The sequence below is a fragment of the Lissotriton vulgaris genome, chromosome 2_2, assembly GCF_964263255.1.
Source record: "Lissotriton vulgaris chromosome 2_2, aLisVul1.2, whole genome shotgun sequence".
In the NCBI taxonomy this organism is placed as follows: domain Eukaryota; kingdom Metazoa; phylum Chordata; class Amphibia; order Caudata; family Salamandridae; genus Lissotriton; species Lissotriton vulgaris.
In genome coordinates, this window is record NC_141688.1 from 330,725,216 (window position 1) to 330,744,191 (window position 18,976).

The window sequence follows — 18,976 nt, forward strand, 5'->3', positions numbered from 1 at the left end:
TCTAGAGGGACACGACATGTATGTAACTGTGAACCCCGGTTAAAGTTAACTGAAGCCTCAGCTCCACAAAATGGATGCTGCCACCACAGACACGAGTCTGACCCCCTGCAGCTGGGAGTCCTTCCAGTGAGGGGAGCCTGGACAAAGGGTTTCCTGTCAGGGGCGGTGCTAGCACCGTCCCAGACATGGTTTTGTGTATCCTGGGTAGGCAGGGCTTTACAGGAAGGTGACTGCTGAGTGGCACCCCGGTGCTCACTATGCATAGGCCGGTCTGAACCAGTTCCAGGGGCACACCAGCCCCTGGCCTGGGGAAGTCCGGCATGGCTGAGGGGTGTAACCACCCCCCACCTAGTCCCACCCATAGGCAGGACCTAGTCACCGGGTCAGCCCCCTTTTTTAGTATAAAGATGGGAGCGGGCCCCCTGTTAAAATTAGATCATCTTTGGAATCAAGATACCACTTTCTTCGAAAGGACTTCACGATTTCTTCTTCAAGATTCTCCCTTGTGGCTAAGGAGTAGTCACCCTGCATCCGCAGGCACCATCCTAAAGAACACTGCGGTCTGCTGCAAGTCCTTCATCACGAATCCGACGATCCAGCTCGACGAGACCCGGCTTCCCTGGCACCTCTGACCTCTACTCACCTCTACAGCCCAGCTGAGAACCGTGAGTGCGACGAGACCTCAAGGGACCGACGATCGCCAAGACTGCACGACATCTTTACTGCAAGCCCACCGTGTCCTCCACTGGTGAGTGCTTTGGGGTCCGAGAAGCCCCGACCCTGCGCAGCTCCAGCACCCAAGGTCAGCTCCCCTGCATCTCCACGATCGGCGTGGGGCCCTTCTGCTGTTTGCTGTGCACCGCGTTGTTTGGCTACTAGCCGGCTGGCTGGTGGCCCTCTGAACGACGCCCGACGACAACTCTTCTGCTGGTCTGGTTGCTCCAGGCTGGCCCTTGCTTCCTTGTTCAAGAGAGGCACCCCGGACCCTCCTGGTCCACTCCAGACGCCATTTTAGGTCCACCGCGTGGGCTTGAATTTGCCAAGGCTTTGTTGCCCAATCCTGGGTCCAGCGACGCCGACAGCTTCTATCTTCGTGGGACAGCTCGATCCTCCATCCTGGTCGCCGACAACGCCTCCTGGTCCGTGAGATCTTCGAGTCAAGCGTCACCCACTCACCTAGTCGAGGTGGCTACCATCCGGTGCCCTCCTGGTGCCCACTGACTACTGGCTAGTAGTCTCGAACTTGGTCCCCTCTGCTTTCAGGTGTCATCTATCTTCAAGATCCAGGCTTGGATCCGACTGAACTTTCTTCACTGGTCACCGGCCAGCATCTTTTCTTCCGGCTCCTGGTCCGTCTACGAGGATTCCCGACGTCTTTTCAGACCTATGCAGCTGCAGCCCCTGGGCTAGGTAACTTCGGCATTTCGGTGCCCCAGCATAGCCTCACTATCCAAGGGTCAGAATCTACTTTCGTTTTCTCCCTACCAGGTCGGGTTCGCCCGAGAACACTAACTTTCTAATTCCTAGCTACCATAGACTTTTGTCCCGCATCTCGCGTGAGAGTGCACACACTGCACCCGAGTCCCCTAGGCCTCCTAGACATAATCTAACGATTCCCTAGTCAAGTCCTAGCGATTCCAAAAGCTATTAGTACTGTACTTACCTGCTAGGAATTTCGCATTCCACTTTCAGAGTATATGGTTTTCCGTGCCCCTCGGGCATTTGTATATACTGTGCTAACTTAAGTATTTTTGTAAGAGTTTTGGTTTGTGCTTAGTACCCTGTCCTCATAAAGAGTACAGGGCTGTTGTGATCTTTAATAAATAACTGTTTATTTTCATAACACTTGTGTGGTGTCCTTTCACTGGGTATTCAAGGGGTATATGTGTGGTAAACAGCTGGCTTAACACGCCCTCTCGAGTCTTTAGCCTTAGACTGCTCGTATCCATGCTACTAGGATAGCTGGTCTATAAGGTTGACTTACAACCAATCATCAATAAGGGTTGCTGGACTGATACATAGTGGGCACTAGAATAGTGACCACTGCATATCAGGCCACCTTCTCACATTGGTGAGCAGCGGTTGGGATTTGAGCTTGCTGTTGTTTTACCACACGTATCCTAAGAATATCTTGTTGAAAGATCACATAAGTACTGTTAGGTACACATAACTAAAGCTTAGAATACTCTGAGTTCTACTGAACCAGCTGTTGTAGCTCCTCAGGGCTTAGCACACCTTGGCTGCAACTCTTAGCAAGGGATCAGTAGGTAAACACATAGTGTAGGTAGGTGCATCACTTACACCACACTAGAAACAGTATGTCGGACAAAGGAGGAAACACTGAGGTTCCCCTTGTGTCAGTTGACCCTCCACAGGTCATCCCTTCAAGATATACTGCGCTTAGCTTCCATGAGTTACGACAAGTGTGTACCTCTAGGAAGATTAAGCAGGGGTCTAACCCCACAACTGCCTTTCTGATTGGTCTCTTAGAGACTCATGATGCAAGGAGGGCTGGTAACCCAGACCCTTCTAATTCAGATGGCAACATGCCCTCCTTACAGGGTCCCTTTGATGCCCAGGACCATCCTCTTCAGGAAGCAGATGATGCTGATGATGAGGATGATGATTTGGTATCAGGGGATGAGGCAGAAAAGGAACAGGTAGAAGTCAGCAGACTAACCAGGTCCAACTTAAGCAGACATGAGATGGGCACTAGGGGACCCTTGGGGCCACTCTCAGGTCAGCTTAACATTGGGAATGGACGAGATAGATCTCTATCAAGAGGCTCTATCAGATCCCTTCATACCAATGGCTCTCAACGTTCCTCTCAAAGGGGAATGACATCTCCCCAGAGGAGAATGTATGAAGCTAAGGAAAAGGCAGCCAATCTGAGGATTGAAAGGGAAGAACTTGCCCTGGCCAAAGAGAGGCTTGCCTTTGCTAGAGAGCAACAATTGAGTGGGACAGTCCCCACTGGTGGCAGCATTGTACCTAGCAATAGGGAAAGGAGTTTTGATACAAAACACCTTGGTAAGATAGTGCCCCCCTTTAAACAAGGGGATGACATCCACAAATGGATTACTGCTTTGGAGAGGGCCTGCACTGTGCAAGGTGTTCCCCCAAGTCAGTGGGCAGCTATCTTGTGGCTCTCCTTTGAGGGTAAAGGAAGAGACAAGCTCCTCACCACAAGGGTGGAGGATGCTAATGATTACCAAGTCTTGAAAAATGCACTGGTTGATGGGTTTGGCCTAACCACTGAGCAGTACAGGGTGCTGTTCAGGGATACCCAGAAAACTCAGTCTCAAGATTGGGCTGACTTTGTAGATTGTGCCACTAAGGCTTTTGAGGGCTGGTTGCTGGGCAGTAAGGTTACTGATTATAAAGGATTGTACAATTTGATGATGAGAGAGCAAATTTTAAACAATTGTCAGAACCAGTTGTTGCATCAGCATCTTGTTGACTCAGATCTGACCTCTCCCCAAGAATTGGGAAAGAAGGCAGACAGATGGGTTAGAACAAGAGTTAAACAGAACCAGGGCCAGAATCAAGGTGGTCAGAAGAAAGCAGACCAGAAGGGTAAAGATTCTAAGGGGGAACAAAATGACCAAAAGTCTTCGACAGGTCCCCAACAACCCAAAGAGGGTGGGGGTCAGGCTCCCCAAAAGAAGAAAGAAGGCCAATCTAAAAGGTGGTGCCAATACTGCAAAAGTAAAACTCACTGGTTTAGTGAGTGCACCAAGAAAGGAGGAGGGCAGACTCCTGCCACTGCAGCCCCTAAGGCACCTGTGCCCCCTAGTACAGCCAGCAGTGGTAGTGCACCTCCCAAGGGTTTAGTAGGGTTAACCCTGGGTTCTGAGGGGAGTGACAACTTAGTTGGCACCCTCACTCAGGCTGTCCTTGTCAGTACAGGGGATATGGATATGTCCCCTGACATAAGTCCCAATACTTTGGGCAAATACAGACAGACACCTTTTATTAATGGAAAAATGGCTCAGGCCTATAGGGACACTTGTGCCAGTGTCACAATGGTGACACCTAGCTTTGTGGACCCTGGACAGATCATGCCAGGTACAGAATTCCTGGTGACCAATGCAAGCAATGTCACTACCAATCATAGTATGGCAATTGTAGCTTTCTCCTGGGGAGGGGTAACTGGCCAAAAGAAGGTTGTAGTTAGTTCAGACCTCCCAGTGGATTGTTTGTTGGGCAATGATTTGGAGTCATCACAATGGTCAGAAGTGGAGCAGAGGACTCATCTGGAAATGTTAGGTTTGCCAGCACATGTGTTTGCTGTGACTAGGTCACAGGCCAGAAGATGCCCCACTGAACAGGTGCTGGATCCTGGAACAATGGACCAGACACCTTCCAAGAAGAAGAGCAGTAGGGTTAAGGCTGTGCCTTCCCCCTTGCCCCAGGTTGTGGATCAAGTCTCAGAGGAGGCTGACCTGCAGGAATTGAGGGAAACTGAGCCTAGAGAGTTTGAACTTGATCAAGTTGAATTCTTGGGTTCAGGGGGACCCTCAAGGGAAGACCTGGGGAAGGACCAGTTAGGCTGCCCTTCTCTTGAACCCCTCAGACAGCAGGCTGCTGCTGAGGCTGCTGGGAACGCCACAGGTACCCACAAGGTATACTGGGAAGATGGACTCCTGTACACTGAGTCAAGAGACCCCAAGCCTGGCATGACCAGGAGGCTGGTTGTACCCTTGTCTCAGAGAGGTTTCCTACTTACCTTGGCCCATGAGATTCCCTTAGCAGGACACTTAGGCCAGACAAAGACTTGGGACAGGCTTGTCTCACACTTTCACTGGCCTCACATGAATGAGGATACCAAGGAGTTTTGTCGCTCCTGTGTCACTTGCCAAGCCAGTGGTAAGTCAGGTGGCACAACAAAGGCCCCCCTTATACCAATGCCTGTGGTGGGGGTGCCCTTTGAACGAGTGGGGATTGACATTGTTGGTCCAATGGAACCCCAGACAGCATCAGGGCACAAGTTTATACTGGTGGTAGTGGATCATGCCACCAGGTATCCTGAAGCTATTCCACTTAGGACCACCACAGCCCCTGTGGTGGCAAGGGCCCTAGTTGGAGTGTTCTCCAGAGTGGGCTTCCCTAAGGAGGTTGTCTCTGACAGAGGTGCAAACTTCATGTCAAGCTATTTAACTGCTATGTGGAAGGAGTGTGGTGTCAATTACAAATTCACTACACCCTATCACCCACAATGCAATGGGCTTGTTGAAAGGTTCAACAGGACCCTAAAAGGGATGATTCATGGACTACCTGAAACACTCAGGCGTAGATGGGATGTCCTGATGCCCTGCCTTCTGTTTGCTTACAGAGAGGTCCCACAAAAGGGGGTTGGCTACAGCCCTTTTGAACTTTTGTATGGGCATCCTGTGAGAGGCCCCTTGTGTTTGGTGAAGGAAGGATGGGAGAGACCTCTCAAAAAGCCTGCAACCAACATAATGGACTATGTACTTGGTCTCCGCTCCAGGATGGCTGAGTATATGGAGAAGGCATCAGAAAAACTTAAGGCCAGTCAAGAACTTCAAAAAGCTTGGCATGACCAAAAGGCTGTCCTGACTGTTTATCAGCCTGGACAGAAGGTGTGGGTGCTGGAGCCAGTGGCCCCAGCAGCACTCAAAGACAAATGGTCTGGGCCCCACACAATCCTTGAGCAAAAGGGAGAGGTCACCTACCTGGTGGACCTTGGAACTCCCAGGAGTCCCCATAGGGTACTCCATGTCAACAGGCTCAAAGCATATGTCGACAGGAAGGACATGAGCTTGCTCATGGCCATAGATGAGGGACAGGAGGAAGAGAGTGACCCTCTCCCAGACCTGCTCACTCAGAATCCTGATGATGGGTCAGTAGATGGTGTTGTCTTTTGTGGCAGCCTCTCTGAACATCAGCAGAAAGACTGTAAACAGGTTCTTCAGTCTTTCAGACATATGTTCTCTCTGACACCCAGTCAGACCAATTGGTGTACCCATGAGGTTGACACTGGTGACAGCCTGCCAGTCAAGAGTAAAATCTACAGGCAGCCTGATCATGTTAGAGACTGCATAAAAACTGAAGTGCAGAAAATGTTGGAATTGGGAGTCATTGAACCCTCAGATAGCCCTTGGGCTAGTCCAGTAGTTCTAGTGCCAAAGCCTCACACCCAAGATGGTAAGAGAGAGATGAGGTTTTGCGTAGACTACAGGGGTCTCAATGCAGTCACTAAGACTGATGCCCATCCAATACCAAGGGCAGATGAACTTATAGATAGATTGGCTTCTGCCAACTACTTAAGTACATTTGACTTAACAGCTGGGTATTGGCAAATCAGGTTAGCTGAGGATGCCAAACCCAAAACAGCATTTTCAACCCCTGGTGGGCATTATCAATTTGTGGTAATGCCCTTTGGTCTGAAAAATGCACCTGCCACCTTCCAAAGGTTGGTGAATCAAGTCCTTACTGGGCTGGATGACTTCTGTGCAGCATATCTAGATGATATTGCTGTCTTTAGCTCCACCTGGGAGGATCACCTGGTCCACCTGAGGAAAGTGTTAGAGGCTCTGCAAGCAGCAGGCCTCACTATCAAGGCCACCAAGTGCCAGATAGGGCAGACACAGGTTGTATACCTGGGCCACCTTGTAGGTGGAGGCCAGGTTCAGCCACTGGAGAGCAAAATACAGTCAATCAGGGACTGGGCTCCTCCAACCACCCAGACTCAGGTTCGAGCTTTCTTGGGCCTGACTGGATACTACAGAAAATTTGTCAGGAACTATGGTTCCATTGTGACACCATTAAATGAACTGACAAGTAAGAAAATGCCAAAAAAGGTTCAGTGGACAGCAGGCTGTCAAAAAGCATTCGATGACCTAAAGCAGGCCATGTGCACAGCACCTATCCTTAAGAGTCCAGACTACTCCAAACCATTCATTGTCCAAACAGATGCTTCTGAGTTGGGTGTGGGAGCTGTTCTTTCTCAACTGAATTTTGATGGTCAGGATCAGCCCATTGCTTTTATAAGCAGAAGGCTGACCCCCAGAGAGAAGAATTGGTCAGCTATTGAGAGGGAGGCCTTTGCTGTGGTTTGGGCCCTGAAGAAGCTGAGGCCATACTTGTTTGGCACTCACTTCAAGATTCAGACCGACCATAAGCCCCTCTTGTGGCTAAATCAGATGAAGGGTGAAAACCCCAAACTGCTTAGGTGGTCCATTTCCCTACAGGGGATGGACTTTACAGTGGAACATAGACCTGGTACTGATCATGGCAATGCCGATGGGCTCTCCAGATATTTCCACTTAGAACAAGAAGACTCACCTGGTCAAGGTTAGCTTATTGTCCCAAAGTTTGGGGGGGGGTCATGTAGGAGAGTAGGGTCTGCAATCCTATGATCACCCAGATTTTTTGCTTTTGTTTCACTGGTTTACGACTTTCTCTGGCTGTGGGCCTGCCAATCAGACCCACAGCCTGGCTGTTCTCTTTCTAAATTACCTCATGTACCCTAGGTGCATCTACCAATTGGTACTGGGCCACCTTATCAGACCCTGTAACTCAGGGCATAGGTGTACCCAGGGCTGCCAGAGGCTGCAGCATGTATTATGCCACCCCTGGCTGGCCTCCTAAATTTGACACAACTGGCTGCATGACAGCTGGGGCAAAGTCGTGTAATCACCCTTTGCTGTAGGTGTAGTATACCTATACCTAACCCTAAAATGGACACACAGATTCCTATCAGTCACTCCTATGGCAGGCCTTGACAATCCTGAAGGCAGAGTGCTGGGAATCGTGTGAGATGGTGCTCTGGCACGAGCTGAGCCTGTCTGCAGCTTGCGGAATCAAGTCCTAATAGCTGTTCCATGATATCGCATACCATATACTCTTAAGTGCATTATAATCCTCGCGGTTAAATGCTATCTTTGGTATTGCTTTATCAAAACATGTCGAGTAAGGTGTCATACGAATTGGAATACTAACCCCTCGCCAATTCTGGCGACGGGGTTAGCATTCCACCCTTCTAGAGGGACACGACATGTATGTAACTGTGAACCCCGGTTAAAGTTAACTGAAGCCTCAGCTCCACAAAATGGATGCTGCCACCACAGACACGAGTCTGACCCCCTGCAGCTGGGAGTCCTTCCAGTGAGGGGAGCCTGGACAAAGGGTTTCCTGTCAGGGGCGGTGCTAGCACCGTCCCAGACATGGTTTTGTGTATCCTGGGTAGGCAGGGCTTTACAGGAAGGTGACTGCTGAGTGGCACCCCGGTGCTCACTATGCATAGGCCGGTCTGAACCAGTTCCAGGGGCACACCAGCCCCTGGCCTGGGGAAGTCCGGCATGGCTGAGGGGTGTAACCACCCCCCACCTAGTCCCACCCATAGGCAGGACCTAGTCACCGGGTCAGCCCCCTTTTTTAGTATAAAGATGGGAGCGGGCCCCCTGTTAAAATTAGATCATCTTTGGAATCAAGATACCACTTTCTTCGAAAGGACTTCACGATTTCTTCTTCAAGATTCTCCCTTGTGGCTAAGGAGTAGTCACCCTGCATCCGCAGGCACCATCCTAAAGAACACTGCGGTCTGCTGCAAGTCCTTCATCACGAATCCGACGATCCAGCTCGACGAGACCCGGCTTCCCTGGCACCTCTGACCTCTACTCACCTCTACAGCCCAGCTGAGAACCGTGAGTGCGACGAGACCTCAAGGGACCGACGATCGCCAAGACTGCACGACATCTTTACTGCAAGCCCACCGTGTCCTCCACTGGTGAGTGCTTTGGGGTCCGAGAAGCCCCGACCCTGCGCAGCTCCAGCACCCAAGGTCAGCTCCCCTGCATCTCCACGATCGGCGTGGGGCCCTTCTGCTGTTTGCTGTGCACCGCGTTGTTTGGCTACTAGCCGGCTGGCTGGTGGCCCTCTGAACGACGCCCGACGACAACTCTTCTGCTGGTCTGGTTGCTCCAGGCTGGCCCTTGCTTCCTTGTTCAAGAGAGGCACCCCGGACCCTCCTGGTCCACTCCAGACGCCATTTTAGGTCCACCGCGTGGGCTTGAATTTGCCAAGGCTTTGTTGCCCAATCCTGGGTCCAGCGACGCCGACAGCTTCTATCTTCGTGGGACAGCTCGATCCTCCATCCTGGTCGCCGACAACGCCTCCTGGTCCGTGAGATCTTCGAGTCAAGCGTCACCCACTCACCTAGTCGAGGTGGCTACCATCCGGTGCCCTCCTGGTGCCCACTGACTACTGGCTAGTAGTCTCGAACTTGGTCCCCTCTGCTTTCAGGTGTCATCTATCTTCAAGATCCAGGCTTGGATCCGACTGAACTTTCTTCACTGGTCACCGGCCAGCATCTTTTCTTCCGGCTCCTGGTCCGTCTACGAGGATTCCCGACGTCTTTTCAGACCTATGCAGCTGCAGCCCCTGGGCTAGGTAACTTCGGCATTTCGGTGCCCCAGCATAGCCTCACTATCCAAGGGTCAGAATCTACTTTCGTTTTCTCCCTACCAGGTCGGGTTCGCCCGAGAACACTAACTTTCTAATTCCTAGCTACCATAGACTTTTGTCCCGCATCTCGCGTGAGAGTGCACACACTGCACCCGAGTCCCCTAGGCCTCCTAGACATAATCTAACGATTCCCTAGTCAAGTCCTAGCGATTCCAAAAGCTATTAGTACTGTACTTACCTGCTAGGAATTTCGCATTCCACTTTCAGAGTATATGGTTTTCCGTGCCCCTCGGGCATTTGTATATACTGTGCTAACTTAAGTATTTTTGTAAGAGTTTTGGTTTGTGCTTAGTACCCTGTCCTCATAAAGAGTACAGGGCTGTTGTGATCTTTAATAAATAACTGTTTATTTTCATAACACTTGTGTGGTGTCCTTTCACTGGGTATTCAAGGGGTATATGTGTGGTAAACAGCTGGCTTAACACGCCCTCTCGAGTCTTTAGCCTTAGACTGCTCGTATCCATGCTACTAGGATAGCTGGTCTATAAGGTTGACTTACAACCAATCATCAATAAGGGTTGCTGGACTGATACATAGTGGGCACTAGAATAGTGACCACTGCATATCAGGCCACCTTCTCACACAGATCTCATTAAAACATCCTTGGTGCACATCTCATTAATACACCCTTGGTGCACATCTCATTAATACACCCCTGGTGCACATCTCATTAATACACCCCTTGTGCACATCTCATTAATACACCCCTTGTGCACATCTTATTAATACACCCCTTGTGCACATCTCATTAATACACCCCTGGTGCACATCTCATTGATACACCCCTGGCGCACATCTCATTAATACACCCTTAGTGCACATCTCATTAATACACCCCATGTGCACATCTCATTAATACACCCCTGGTGCACATCTCATTAATACACCCCTTGTGCACATCTCATTAATACACCCCTGGTGCACATCTTATTAATACACCCTGGGTGCATATCTCCTTAATACAATCTGGTGCACATCTCATTAATACACCCTGGTGTACATCTCATTAATACACCCTTGGTGCAGTTCTCATTAATACACCCTTGGTGCACATCTCATTAATACACCCTTGGTGCAGATCTCATTAAAACATCCTTGGTGCACATCTCATTATTACACCCCTGGTGTACATATCATTAATACACCCTTGGTGCACATCTCATTAATACACCCCTGGTGCACATCTCATTAATACACCCTTGGTGCACATCTCATTAATACACCCCTGGTGCACATCTCATTAATACACCCCTGATGCACATCTCATTAATACACCCCTGGTGCACATCTCATTAAAACATCCTTGGTGCAGATCTTATCCGACGGAGCAGCGCTGAGAGGTCTAACCTCTATCCCTTTCTCTTCACAGCACCAGTGGGTCCAACAGCTCAGAGTCCGATGGCCTGCCGGCGCACTTACTGGTCATAGCACAGAAGGTAAGGCTGCTGCATCCCACTGCCATGCAGAAAGGAATGGCTGTAAGGGTTATGTGAGTGTTCCCGCACTTCTCTTTGGACTTTATTGACCTGTGTGGTTGTATGTGCTGGTCTGTTCTTTCATTGGCTGCACAAGCATCTTGTCAATAAATGTAGTATATGCAATTACATAATACAAGGGAAGGTCACTGCTGCTGGTTCACTGAGAGTAGAGAATCTGTACAGCACTGTCCTGTTCACGCACCAGGTCAGGGCTACAGGACCGACACTGCTGCCTGGGGACCATGCTCAGGTCCTGGGGTTAGAAGATCACATTTTAAAGTTTCTTGGAACAGCCCAGTGATAACAAACGATAAGGAAGTTAGTTTTGTTGAAAATAGGGGGATTAAGCAAAGAGATTAAATTAATGTTTATTGTTTTGGCAAGTATGTGAATACAAAGCAGAGGTGACCATTGCACAACCTTTGTGGACACACACAGCCCAAGACTATTTGCAGAAAAGTGGGATTTGGATACTGCACTTGTGTTGTCTTGAGTGGAGAAGATGGCTGGTCTAGTGGTGTGATGATCCATGATAAAGACTACAGGTACCCAACCTCTCGCCAGGTGTATTCCTCTCATCAGGTCTGTGCTTCTCGTCAGGTGTGTGCCTCTCGTCAGATGAGTGCCTCTCATCAGGTGTCTGCCTCTCGCCAGGTGTGTGCCTCTCGTCAGATGCATGCCTCTCGCCAGGTGTGTGCCTCTCATCAGATGCATACTTCTCTACAGGTGTGTGCCTCTCGTCAGATGCATGCCACTCGCCAGGTGTGTTCCTCTCATCAGATGCATACCTCTCGCCAAGTGTGTGTCTCTCGTCAGGTGTATGACTCTCATCAGGTATGTGCCTTGTCAGGTGTGTGCCTCTTGTCAGATGAGTTCCTCTCATAATATGAGTGCCTCTCGTCAGATGAGTGCCTCTCGCCAGGTGTGTGCCTCTCGTTAGGTGTATGACTCATCAGGGAGGTGCCTCTCATCAGGTGTGTGCCTCTCGTCAGGTGTGTGCCTCTCGTCAGGTGTGTGCCTCTCGTCAGGTGTATGACTCATCAGGTATGTGCCTTGTCTGGTGTGTGCCTCTTGTCAGGTGTGTGCCTCTCGTCAGATGAGTTCCTCTCGTAAGATGAGTGCCTCTCGTCAGATGAGTGCCTCTCGCCAGGTGTGTGCCTCTCGTTAGGTGTATGACTCATCAGGGAGGTGCCTCTTATCAGGTGTGTGCCTCTCGTCAGGTGTGTGCCTCTTGTCAGGTCTGTGCCTCTGGTCATGTGTGTCCCTCTCATCAGGTGTGTCATTCTCGTTATGTGTATGCCTCTCGTCAGATGCGTGCCTCTCTCCAGGTGTGTGTCTCTCATCAGATACATGCCTTTCGTCAGGTGTGTGCCTCTCGTCAGGTGTGTGCCTCTCGTCAGATATGTGCCTCTCGTCAGGTGTGTGCCTCTCGTCAGGTGTGTGCCTCTCGTCAGGTGTGTGCCTCTCGTCAGGTGTGTGCCTCTCATCAGGTGTGTGCCTCTCGTCAGTTGTATGAATTATCAGTTGTGTGCCTCTCGTCAGGTGTGTGCCTTTCGTCAGTTGTGTGCTTCTTGACAGTTGTATGCTTCTCATCAGGTGTGTACCTCTCATCAGGTGTGTGCCTCTCATCAGGTGTGTGCCTCTCGTCAGGTGTGTAGCTCTCGTCAGGTGTGTGCCTCTCGTCAGGTGTGTGGCTCTCATCAGATGCATACATCTCGCCAAGTGTGTGTCTCTCGTCAGGTGTATGACTCTCATCAGGTATGTGCCTTGTCAGGTGTGTGCCTCTTGTCAGGTGTGTGCCTCTCGTCAGATGAGTTCGTCTCGTAAGATGAGTGCCTCTCGTCAGATGAGTGCCCCTCGCCAGGTGTGTGCCTCTCGTTAGGTGTATGACTCATCAGGGAGGTGCCTCATCAGGTGTGTGCCTCTCGTCAGGTGTGTGCCTCTCGTCAGGTGTGTGGCTCTCGTCAGGTGTGTGCCTCTCGTCAGTTGTGTGCCTCTCGTCAGGTGTGTGCCTCTCGTCAGGTGTATGACTCATCAGGTGTGTGCCTCTTATCAGGTGTGTATTCCTCTCACAAGGTGTAAACCTCTCATCAGGTGTATGCCTCTTGTCAGGTCTGTGCCTCTGGTCATGTGTGTCCCTCTCATCAGGTGTGTCATTCTCGTTATGTGTATGCCTCTCGTCAGATGCATGCCTCTCTCCAGGTGTGTGTCTCTCATCAGATACATGCCTCTCATCAGGTGTATGACTCATCAGGTATGTGCCTCATCAGGTGTGTGCCTCTCGTCAGGTGTGTGCCTCTCGTCAGTTGTTTGCCTCTCGTCAGGTGTGTGCCTCTCGTCAGGCATGTGCCTCTCGTCAGGTGTATGACTCATCAGGTGTGTGCCTCTTGTCAGGTGTGTATTCCTATCACAAAGTGTAAACCTCTCATCAGGTGTATGCCTCTTGTTAGGTCTGTGCCTCTGGTCATGTGTGTCCTTCTCATCAGGTGTGTCATTCTTGTTATGTGTATGCCTCTCGTCAGATGCATGCCTCTCTCCAGGTGTGTGTCTCTCATCAGATACATGCCTCTCGTCAGGTGTATGACTCATCAGGTGTGTGCCTCTTGTCAGGTGTGTGCCTCTCGTCAGGTGTGTGCCTCTCGTCAGGTGTGTGCCTCTCGTCAGGTGTGTCCCTCTCGTCAGTTGTATGAATTATCAGTTGTGTGCCTCTCGTCAGGTGTGTGCCTTTTGTCAGTTGTGTGCTTCTTGACAGTTGTATGCTTCTCATCAGGTGTGTGGCTCTCGTCAGGTGTGTGCCTCTCGTCAGGTGTGTGGCTCTCATCAGATGCATACATCTCGCCAAGTGTGTGTCTCTCGTCAGGTGTATGACTCTCATCAGGTATGTGCCTTGTCAGGTGTGTGCCTCTTGTCAGGTGTGTGCCTCTCGTCAGATGAGTTTGTCTCGTAAGATGAGTGCCTCTCGTCAGATGAGTGCCTCTCGCCAGGTGTGTGCCTCTCGTTAGGTGTATGACTCATCAGGGAGGTGCCTCATCAGGTGTGTGCCTCTCGTCAGGTGTGTGCCTCTCGTCAGGTGTGTGCCTCTCGTCAGGTGTATGACTCATCAGGTGTGTGCCTCTTGTCAGGTGTGTATTCCTCTCACAAGGTGTAAACCTCTCATCAGATGTATGCCTCTTGTCAGGTCTGTGCCTCTGGTCATGTGTGTCCCTCTCATCAGGTGTGTCATTCTCGTTATGTGTATGCCTCTCGTCAGATGCATGCCTCTCTCCAGGTGTGTGTCTCTCATCAGATACATGCCTCTTGTCAGGTGTATGACTCATCAGGTATGTGCCTCATCAGGTGTGTGCCTCTCGTCAGATGAGTGCCTCTCGTCAGATGAGTGCCTCTCGCCAGGTGCATGCCTCTCATCAGATGCATGTCTCTCGCCATGTGTGTGCCTCTTGTCAGGTGTATGACTCATCAGGTATGTGACCTATAATAATAATAATAATAATTTGAGTTTTTAAAGCGCCTGGTTACACTTGCCAGTGTGTCCCCGCGCTATCAAAGGACTGAGCAACAACCTGTACAGGTGGAACGGGGATAACCCTGCGCCGGTAAGTTTAGGCTTCGGTAACAGGAGTGTTTTCAGCTCCTTCCGGAACACCACCTCCGAGGGCTCCACACGGAGCTTATGTGGGAGGGAGTTCCATCTCCGTGCGTCTATGAAACGGAGGGAAACGCCCTCCCATTCTTGCCCTATTGATTCTAGGGACCGAGAGCAGGCCAGACCCCATTGAGCGCAGGTGCCAGGTGGGCTTGTAAGGAAGAAGCAGATTGCGCAGAAAACCCGGACCCTTGCCATGAACGATCCTGTGACTGACACAAAGTGCTTTGAACTCTATACGTTCCTTGATTGGGAGCCAATGCAGTGTCTCCAAAGCCCTTTTGAGGAGGCTCTCCTGGGAAGCTGCAGCACCAGTTGCCCGGCTGCGTTCTGGATATGCTGCAGTCTTAGGATGCAGCTCGCGTTAGCTCCCAGGTAGAGGGCATTCCCATAGTCCAGCTTAGATGTAACCAAGGCATGGACCAGGGCTCTTCTGGCTGACGCTGGGAGTAGGTCAAATGTCTTTCTCAGACTGCGGAGGATTCCAAAGCACGTCCCTGCGATACACCGAGTGTGATAATCAAAGGACATTTTGGAATCTATCCACATGCCTAAGTTCTTCACTTGATCCTTGGGGACAGGTTATGGGCCCAAAGCCTGAGGCCACCAGGCAGAGGTCCACACCGAGGGGGACTTGCCAACAATAAGCACCTCAGTTTTGTCCCCGTTCAGTCTGAGACAGTTGTTGGCCATCCATCCTGCCAGATCTTGAAGACAGGATGCAAATCTGCTGGCTGCGTGCTCAGCTGGTTGCGACAAAGCCACAACCATCTGTGTGTCATCGGCATAAGTTACCACTTCTATATCATACTGCTTAGTAATAGCAGCCACCGGCGCTACGCACAAATTGAACAGGGTAGGGCTGAGACTGGAGCCCTGGGGAACACCCTGCTTTAGGTTAAGAACCTCTGACCTATAAGCACCCTGTTCCATGCGTTTAAACAAAAGCACAGTTAAACATTCAAAAGTTGCACAATTTTGGATAGGCCCGGTGGCCACTAAAACCATATACTAAAATAGTGGTATACGTACCACCTCTCCAACAATGGTAAGGCCTAGGGCGTTGTGAATTGCTGGGACTACTCGGGACTAGCAGTGATGAAGTCGGGAGAGGCCCGCAGGACACGGGTGCAGTGCCTAAAGCACACGCAGGCACCAATGCAAAGTCAATGGCGCGTAAAAGTTATAGAGTTACTGTTTTGGAAGTCTTCCGACTGGAATAGAATTACCCCACTTTAAACTAGGACACTAGAGGTGTAAACCACTACAGGAGCACCTGTGTTAGTTCGTTACCTCACCCACAGGATGCGGGTGAATAGGTGCCAAAGTGTGTCGGGTTTCGTCGTGGAGATCTATGGAGCCTGGAGATGAAGATGAAGATGCTGCAGGCGGCCAGGAGAGAAGAGTCCGGTTCTAAAGGTGGATTGAAGATGTAGAGTACATGAAAGCAGAGTCTGGGTCACTAGCCAGTGACCAGGATGGAACCAGGAAGGAACCAGGCGATGTCGGGTGCAATCAGGTGGTTGTTGTGGAGCTTGTCTCCGCTGCCACGTGGACTCTGGGGCACCGACGATGACCAGGTGTGGTGCACGAGCTGTCCCACGAAGGCTCTCGCTGTCGGCGGTGTCGGCTTCTGGATCGGAGTTAACAGGCCTTGGCAAATGCAACCCACGCAGGACTCGAAGATCGCTTCTTACTCGGACCAGCAAGGTCAGAGCAGTGGCTCCATTTCAGGGGAGCGAGGGCCAGTCTGGAGCAACCAAACTAGCAGTGTAAATTTCAAGGTTCGTCGGTTCTGGGGCAACGGGCAAGCGACCTGACCATCGCGTCGAGCAGGAAAATGCAAAAGGGCCCCACGCAGCACTCGATGAGTGTGGAGGGGAGATCTTCGGTGCACAAGCTGCTCGGGGCTGGGGCTTCTCAAACCCCAATGCACAGCTTCGAGGGTGCCTCTGAAGCTGCACGGTCAGCACTTCACAGTCTTTTCAAGATGGCCGGCTCCACGCTTCACGTCGCCTCCACAGATCTCAGATTCGCTGGGACTGTGGATCGGGCTGTTAGAAGTGAGAGAAGCTGGGTCTTGTCGATCTCTGTTGCTTGAGTTCCGGCAGGAACTGCAACAAAGCAAACCGTTGGGCGCTGGATGGTGCCTGTTTGCACAGGGTGGTCGCTCCTTGACCACAAGGGAGATTCTTCAGTCTTCCAAGTCGAGTGGGATGTCGAAGGGTCCAGAGTTCTGTATCAAAGTTTCGTTCAGGATAATCTACTGCTCCTGGGCACAGCTCCTACCTTTATTCCAAATCAAGGGGCTGGATTACCTGCTAGGTCCCTCCTATGGATGGGACCCAGGAAGGGGGTGGTTACACCCCTTTCCCTTTGTCCAGTTTCTCGCTAGAGCGGGAACTGGAGTGTCCCAGCACCGGTTTGAACTGGACTATGCATGGGAATCCTTGTGCTCCCCAGGCAGTGCCTAGTTTCATTCAACCCTCCCTGCTACAATTCACTATCTCCTGTCTGATGTGGTGTAACACCTCCCTGTGACAGGATACCAATTGTCCAGGCCTCCCTTGCCGGAGTTTCGGTCAGCAGCAGGAGGCCAGACTCGTGTCTGTGGCAGCAGCATCCATTTTGTGATGCTGGGGCTTTGGTTATATTTAACCGCGTTTAAGCAAAGTAACATGTCTTCTCCCTCTAGAAGGGTGGAATGCTACCCCCGTCGCCAGGATGGCGAGGGGGTAGTATTCCAAAACGTATGACACCGTACACAACATTTCTGATAGATACATCTGCCGTGTGGATTCCTCACCTTGTGAATATCCCCCTTGCGTCAGCAACGTTCGGAAATTTTCTTCGTAGCACGCCGTCGTGGGCGACGTCACAGGAGCACGGCATCGCGCGCGACTCCGTCTGACGTCACCGACCCCATATTAGGCCCACGCCGGCGTGATGACGTCAGTTCCCTTTTTTCCGCGTCTCCGACGCTAACGGTTTTCGGGATCTTCAGCGATACCTAGTATCTTTCTGACTAATATTTGTCACTGTTTCTCTCTTGCGACTTTGTTCTTCTCCGGAGATGTCGTCGAGGAAAACAGGCTTTAAGCCATGTAGGTCTTGTGCCCGCATGATGTCTATCACTGACCCACATAAGGATTGTTTGTGGTGTCTTGGATCGGGCCACGACGTCAAGAACTGCGAGTCCTGTTTTAAGATGAATCCGAAGGCGCTTCGGGAGCGTGAAGCAAAGTTGCTCTTGGCGAAGGTGAAAAAGGACTCTGGGCGACTTTCGAGATCTACGTCACGGAGATCGAAGTCGAAGCAAAGGACTCGGTCGAGGTCGAGATCGGCGTCGAGGTCCAGAGCGGGTTCGAGGTCTGGAGACGACTCGAGGTCCAAGGTGAAGTCGAAGTCCAGAGAAAGGTCTAGGTCTAGATCTAAGTCGGCTTCCGGGCATGCTTCGAGCTCTTCGAGGAGAAAGCATAAGAGGAGGAAGCACAGTTCGAGACATCATTCGGGGAAGGATTCCTCTGACTCGAAGAGAAAGTCTCACAAACACCGTAAGGACTTTGTCTCTCCTTCACCTGCTTTGTCTAGAGTGGGTTCTCCGGCGCCAGAGCCGGAGCCGGACCCGGACCCGGAGCCGGTTTCCTCGGAGCATGAAGAAGAGGAGGTGACTCAAGAACCGGCTTCGGCGGAGACTCCTGTGAATCCAGAAGGTCAGGGTGAGGATGTGTCGGGTCGGCCTCCATTGCAACATCCGGTAGGTCCGTACCCTTCCTTTCCTGGTCCTGGGCAGGATCCCTCGCATTTTCTCAATGCGATGTTTGGAGTTTATTCTAGGGCGATGTACCCCGCTGGAGCGCCTGGTGGCCCCATGGGTCCATTATCGTACAACCTGGGTATTCCTCAGTCGTATGCCCCTGCTCCATTTATGCCTTTCATGCCGGCGCCTCTTTCACCTTGGCTCGGTACGGCTCCACCGAGGTCCTCGACTCCGCATGCGGCTTCGCCGACTCCGGATCGACCTCGCAGTCGAGATCGAGGTACCACACCTGTTCTTGACTCTCGTCCTCCTGCTTCGGTTCCTCGAGCGACGTCGGAACCGGCTCCGTCGGAGTCGTTACCGGATCCGTCGACTTCGATTCGAATGGAGTGGTCGAGGCGAAGAGCTCAGCGTCTTCTCGAGCAAAAGGATGATGAGAGTTCAGATGTGGAAGAAGGCGAGCTTCCTGATCATGGTGATGACTTCGAAGAGCTTCGGGATGCTAGTGGTCTGGAACTCTCTCCCGAGTGGGGTCTGCCTTCGACTTCTGATGCACCATCAAGGGACGTGGCTCCTTATCACGTGGTTATTAGGAAGGCTGCTGAC

The 18,976-nt window shown here is 51.3% G+C and overlaps 1 protein-coding gene across 1 annotated transcript in view; it reads left to right on the plus strand.

Annotated features, from left to right (window-relative positions):
* The window catches only part of AGBL2 (AGBL carboxypeptidase 2), a 986,768-nt gene that overhangs the window by 481,477 nt on the left and 486,315 nt on the right, over positions 1 to 18,976 (plus strand). The window contains exon 13 of the mRNA XM_086959752.1: positions 10,859 to 10,925. Coding sequence (XP_086815878.1) covers positions 10,859 to 10,925 — 67 coding nt within the window. The remainder of the gene's footprint in view (positions 1 to 10,858; positions 10,926 to 18,976) is intronic.